Source organism: Lipotes vexillifer, unplaced genomic scaffold (assembly GCF_000442215.2).
Source record: "Lipotes vexillifer unplaced genomic scaffold, Lipotes_vexillifer_v1.1 scaffold805, whole genome shotgun sequence".
NCBI lineage: Eukaryota > Metazoa > Chordata > Mammalia > Artiodactyla > Lipotidae > Lipotes > Lipotes vexillifer.
The window spans coordinates 395,468-402,132 of record NW_006776681.1 but is presented as its reverse complement, the minus strand read 5'-3'; the positions used below and the strand labels follow the sequence as shown (position 1 = coordinate 402,132).

Here is a 6,665-nt window from a genome sequence, read left to right as displayed (position 1 = left end):
AAAAAATAAAAAAAAAAAAAAAAAAAAAAAAACTTAGAAACCTGCAAGGAGGAACAGATGAAGCCACTATCATAGCTGGAGACTTCTCTCTCAGGAAGGGACAGATCCAGCAGGCAGAAAATCAGTAAGGACACAGGTGAACTCAACAACACCATCAAGCAACTGGTGATATAACTGACATCCAACAGCAGAATAGACATTCTTCCAAGCTCACATGGAACAGTCACCCAGACAGACCACATCCTGGGCCATAAAACACACCTGAACACATTTAAAAGGACACAAATCATATAATATCTGCTTTAAGACCACAGTGGAACTAAAAATCAATATTGGAAAACCTCAAATTACTTAGACATTCAACAACATACTTATAAAGAATGCACAGGTTAAGAACAAATCTTAAAGAAATTAAAAATATTCTGAACCAAAGAAGAATGAAAATACAACTTATCAAAATTTGTGTAATGTAGTGAAATCAGTGCTTGGCAGGAAACTGACAGCACTGAATACAATATGGAAAAGAAGAAAGGCTTGAAATCAATCATCTAAGCTTCTACCTCAGAAAACTAGAAAAAGAAGAGCAGAATAAATCCTAAGTAAACAAAATAAAATAAATAATAAAAATTATAAATCTAAGAAATAGGAAAAAACCCTGAAAACTGGTTCTTTGAAAAGATTAATAAAATCAGTAAGCCTCTAGCCAGGCTAACTATGAAGAAAAGACAGAAGACAGAAGTTAGAATATCAGAAATGAAAGAGGGGACATCAATACAGATCCCATGGACATTAAAAGGAGAATAAAGGAATACTATGAACACCTCTTCGCCTGCAAATTTGATAACCTAGATGAATGGACCAATTTCTTGAAAGACAAAATCTCCATAACTAGGACAGGAAAAAATAGACAATTTCAACAGGGCTGTATTTATTTTAAAAATTGAATCAACAATTATTAACCTCCAAAAACAAACAGCACCGGGCCCAGCTGAGTTCATTGGTGAATTCTACCGAACATTTAAGGAAGAAATTATACTAATTCTCTACAATCTCTTCCAGAAGATAGAAGCAGAGGGAACACTTCCTACCTTATCCTATTAGGCCAGCATTACCCTAATAACAAAACCAGACAAGAAAAGAAAACTATAAACCAATACCTCTTGTGAATATAGATGTAAAAATCCTCAATAAAATACTGGCAAATTGAATCCAACAACGTATAAAAAAGGACTGTACACCACGACCAAGTAGGATTTATCCGAGGTATGCAAGTCTGGTTCAATATGAAAATTAATTAATGTAATCTACCACATTAAGAAGTTAAAGAAGGAAAGTCACATGATCATATTAATAGATGCAGAAAAAGCATCTGACAAAATTCAACACTCATTTATGAATAAAAACTCAGCAAACTAGGAATAGAGGGGAAACATCCTCAACTTGATAAAGAGCATCTAAAAAAACCCCTTCAGCTAACACCATATTTAATGGTGAGAAACTAAAAGCTTTCCTGCTAAGATCAGGAACAAGGCAAGGATGTCCTCCCTCATCTCTCCGTTTCAACATCATACTAGAAGTCCTAGCTAATGCAGTAAGACAAGAAAAGGGAACAAAAGGTATAATATAGATTGGGAAGGAAGAGACAAAACTGTCTTTGTTTGCAGGTGACATGACTGTCTAGGTAGAAAATCTGAAAGTATCAACAAACAAAAAAATTCCTGGAACCGATAAGTAATTACAGCAATCCTTGTTATAATTGGAGGGTACAAGTTAAATATACAAAAGTCAACTGCTTTCCTATATATGAAAAATGAACAAGTGGAATTTAAAATTAAAAGCACAATACCATTTACATTAGCATCCCCCAAATCAAAATACTTTGGTGCAAGTCTAACAAAATAGGCACAAAATGTATATGGCCAAAACTATAAAACTCTGATGAAACAATTTAAAAAGAACTAAATAAGTGGAGAGATATTCCATGTTCATGGATAGGAAGACTCAATATTGTTAAGGTCAGCTCTTACTAACTTGATCTGTAGATTCAACACAATCCAAATCAAAATCTCAGCAAGCTACATTCTATGGGTATCAACAAACTAATTCCAAAGTTTACACGAAAATGTAAAACAAACAGCCAAACAAAAAAATTCCAGAAAAGCCAACACAATACTGAAGGGAAAGAACAAGGTTGGAGGACCGGCATTACTCAACTTCAAGACCAAATATAAATCTAAAGTAATCAAGACAACATAGTACTGGGGAAAGAACAGACAAATAGGTCTATGGAAGAGAAAACAGAGCCCACAAATAGACCCACATAAATATAGTCAACTGACTTTTGACAAAGGAGCAACGGCAACACAATGAAACAACCATGGTCTTTTCAACAATAATACTAGAACAACTGGATATCCACATGCAAGAAAAAAAAAAATCTAGATACAGACCTTACAACCAAATGGATCACAGACATAAATATGAAACACAAAATGATAAAACTCCTAGAAGACAACATAGGAAAAACATCTAGGTAACCTCGGGTATAGCGATGACTTTTTAGATACATCAAAGGTATAATCTACAAAAGAACTCATATAGCTAAACTTCATTAAATTAAAACTTTCTGCTCTGGGAAGGACACTGTCAAGAGAATAAGAAGGCAAGCCACAGACTGAGGGAAAATATTTGTAATCACACATCTGATAAAGGACTATTATCCAAAATACTCAAAGAACTCTTAAAGGTCAACAATAAGAAAAGGAGCAACCTGATTAAAACGTGGGCAGAGGACCTGAATGGACACTTCCACAGAGTTTTACAGATTAGGGAATTGCAAATTAAAACATCAATAAGCTATCACTTCCAAACTATTAGAGGGGCCACAATAAAAAAAAAAAAAAAAAAAAAAAAAAAAAAAAAATGAGCCATGGCCGCTGAGCCTGAGCGTCCGCAACAGGAGAGGCCACAACAGTGACAGGGCCGCGGGGCACAAAAAAAAAAAAAAAAAAAAAAAAAAAAAAAAAAAAAACTGTGACAACACCAATTGCTGGTGAGGGTGTGCAGCAAAACGAACTCTAATTCATTGCTGGTGGGAGCGCACAATGGCGCAGCCACTTTGGAAGATAGTTTGGCAGTTTCTTATAAACATAAATGTATTCCTACCATATGATCCAGCAGTGGCACTCCTTGTATTTACCCAAATGAATTGAAAACTTATGTCCGTACAAGAAAAGTGCACACAGATGTTTACAGCAGCTTTATTCATAACTGCCAAAACTTGGAAGCAACCAAGATGTCCTCTAGAGGTGAATGGATAAATAAATTGTGATACATCCAGACAACAGAATACAATTCAGCGATAAAAACAAAAGTGCTACCAAGCCGTGAAAAGACATAGATTAACGCTCAATGCATGTTACTAAGTGGAAGAAGCCAGTCTGAAAAGGCTACGTCTGATCTGATTCCAACTATGTGACATTTTGGAAAAGGCAAAAGCCAGGGAGACAGTAAAAGGATTGGTGGTTGCCAGGGATTGAGGGAAAGAAGGGATAAATAGGCAGAGCACAAAGGATTTTTAGGTCAGTGAAACTACTCTGTAAGATACCGCAGTGGTGAATTCATGTCACTGAATATACAACACCATGAGTGAGTCCTAATGTAAACTACGGACGCGGGGCGATGATGATGCATCAGTGTTGGTTCACTGATTATAACAAATGTCCCATCTCGTGGGGGATGTTGATAGTGGCAGAGTCTGTGCACGGGTGTGGGGGGGTGTCTATGGAAACCTCTGTACTTTCTGCTCAATTTTGCTGCGAACCTAAAACTGCTCTAAAAAAATAAAGTCTGTTAAAAAAACAAAAATCTGTGAACCGATACATCCCATCCTGTATTTTTTTAGTTTATTCTACTGATATTTTTTCTTCCAAGAAATTTTTGTCACCTCCCAGTAAACTCATTTCACCACCCACTAAGGGCCTGAAGGAAGACAGCAAAACATTGCTCTAGGGCAGTGTCTCCAGCTGCCCTAGGAAGTGCACTCCTTACCCCACAGTCGATACACTCCAGATGCCACATTCAGCTCGTTCACAGTTAGTGGGCAAGACAGGTCCCCACCACCCACCAGCAGCCCAAGGCTGGCTGCAGTACCTGGAGGGAGGGTCTCCATGCTCTGTGCTTTCTCATCCCCGTTGCTGTGATGAAGGTCTTTCTTTTTAATTGGGTCAATGTCATTCCAGTCCTCCTGGGGGAGCAAAGACACCAAATGAGTCGACAGGTTCCTGAAGCCCACCTTCGTTCATCAGGTCAATAAACAATGAGTCCTCCCATCCGGAGGAGTGCACCCCAGACCTGCTCAGTGGTGGAGACCCAAGGACAGAAGTGACCCTGTCCAAGTTCTTGGCGTGAACTTTCCAAGGAAGGACCTGTGTTTCTCTCTCCATTGTCTATGTGTATCACTTATCTATGGAAAGAAATACTCTAGAAACTCCCTGGGCTTTGAGGATCTGGGAGGGTAGGGAAGGGAGATAGGGAAACTGGATTAAATAAGAGAATTCAATAGTGGTTAAATCAAAGCCATTAAAATAAGGGTAGCTCTCCAGATGCCTTCTATGGCTTAAGGGCATCTTAGGACCAGAGTCTCCCTCAGGGCCACTGAGCCCTGCTCAGAGGTTGTTAAATGATTCCTTTCATCCCACTGAATAACAGCGATGAAGGGCAAAGGATGGCGGAGCTTTTCCTCCGCTCCTCTAGAAGGGCTGCCAGCGGAAAAGAGCTGCAAACTAAGGGCTTAATGTAAAACCAGAAGAAGAGAGACGCTCTGGAAGAATTTATTCAACTCATCTGCACGAACCATTTAATCTATCAACATTAATCAAACAACCCCATGACCACAGAGCTAAATATATTTTTCAACCACTTGGGATCTGATTTCTGTGAATACAGTAAGAAAGGTTTCTGTATATAACCCAAATAAGAAATACCCCACGGCTAGTAATTTCCCCACACAGACTTTGGTGGGCCAAGCCCTGTCAACTGGCCATTTCCCCAGCAGATGCTATTAGGATGTTGGCGGCCTTAGGTCCCCTCCCTCAGGGGAGACCCAACCAGTTCTGCTCAGGTTTGTTCCACTAACATTCCTCCAACCAGCATGGGCTGCGTGACTGCTGGGGGCATTTTGGCTCATAACATCGTGAAGTGAGATCTGCAGGAAGTGTTAATTCTCAGGGGCTACGCCAAATCAGACATCTTTTTCCCAAAGGCAACTTGCTCTACCAATAATCTGCATTTTTACTCAAAAAGTAGGGTAATTAAAGAGAAACGGCCTAAGTCTCCTGCTCTGGAGGCCAGCTTTTCCCTCAGTTGCTTCTGAGGTGAAGTGAAGCTTCAAGGCCACCATGGGGATGATGGGCGGGGGCACCGGGAGGATGACTCCCTGTAGAGACAGTGCGCAGGTCAGGAATGCCCTGCACCTGGGTGGTCCTAGCCCACCCTGGCAACCTGTCACAAGGCCTTCTCAGGCGTTCAAGGGGCCCAGGTGCTCTGACTTTTGAAGATCCTAGCCCACATTGTAACAAATGTATTGAAATGCATCTGTATCCCAATTTAAATACTTTTTGCTGCGAAAAAAATGTTTTGAATTGTAATTTGGCTTTTGAGATGACTTGGTTATAAATAAACTTTCAATTTACTATTGGCAAGGATTTCCAGGCAATCTTGGCACCTGCAATGGAGTGAGAGAATCTGACCTACACTCTGCCTTCACGACATAAAGAAACGTGCGAACACTAAATCCAGCAAGTAATGAAGTTAGCAGAGTCGCACTGGGTAGACCTCTAATTAAGCTGATTAATTTTTATTTTGCAGCTTGCTTGTAACATTTTGTGGCTAACAACTGTTTCCCTCAGGCATCTGGTCTACTACACACACTGGCTAATGGATCACACCATTTAACCTTGTACTGGAATACAATCGAAAGTGAATGAAAAAGAAAAAGGGGGGAACATTGCTGGTGTGGCCGCCGCACAGTAATACTCACCAAATCAACATCTGTAAGTCAATCATCAATGTTTTCTTAGAAAATAAATGTCTCCTTCCCACAAACAAGACTGACTTGGTCCATATGTAACACTCCCTAACCTGTCTCCCCCCCACCGCCACTCCCCGGGACAATGAACTGAGCCCACCATAGAACTAAGGCCAAGGATGAGGACCTGCTATATAGTGAGGGCACCGCAAGGTCCCAGTAGGTGACATGATGCTACGTGCTATTTATGAATGCCTACTATGCACCAGGCACTGTACAAAGATACTTTTTCATCCTGGCAACAAGCCTGCCATTTTATAATTCCTATCTTACAATGGGGGCACAGAAGATCAGAGAGGTTACGCAAATTGTCCAGGTTACACAGTGGGCGAGCAGCTCGGGTTGGCCCTTGATAAATCAGGATGGGAATGGCAGCCCAGGGCTCAGTTTGAACCAAGTTACAAGAGCGTGATTCTCACAATGTCATAAAAATCCAAGAATACGTTTCTAGGGAGTCATCCACAAAGCACTGTTTTGTTCTGGACTCCAAGTCAAAAAGTGCAAATCACCATGTTCACTGCCAATTCCCAGAGTAGGAGCAGGAGGAGGAGGGTGAGAGGAGAGGAGGGGAGGGGGA

At 40.5% G+C, this 6,665-nt stretch overlaps 1 protein-coding gene across 1 annotated transcript in view; it reads right to left on the bottom strand.

Moving 5' to 3' along the window:
• The window catches only part of GALNT2 (polypeptide N-acetylgalactosaminyltransferase 2), a 185,643-nt gene that overhangs the window by 82,516 nt on the left and 96,462 nt on the right, over positions 1-6,665 (bottom strand). The window contains exon 2 of the mRNA XM_007450597.1: positions 4,153-4,246. Within this exon, the coding sequence (XP_007450659.1) occupies positions 4,153-4,246 (94 nt within the window). The remainder of the gene's footprint in view (positions 1-4,152; positions 4,247-6,665) is intronic.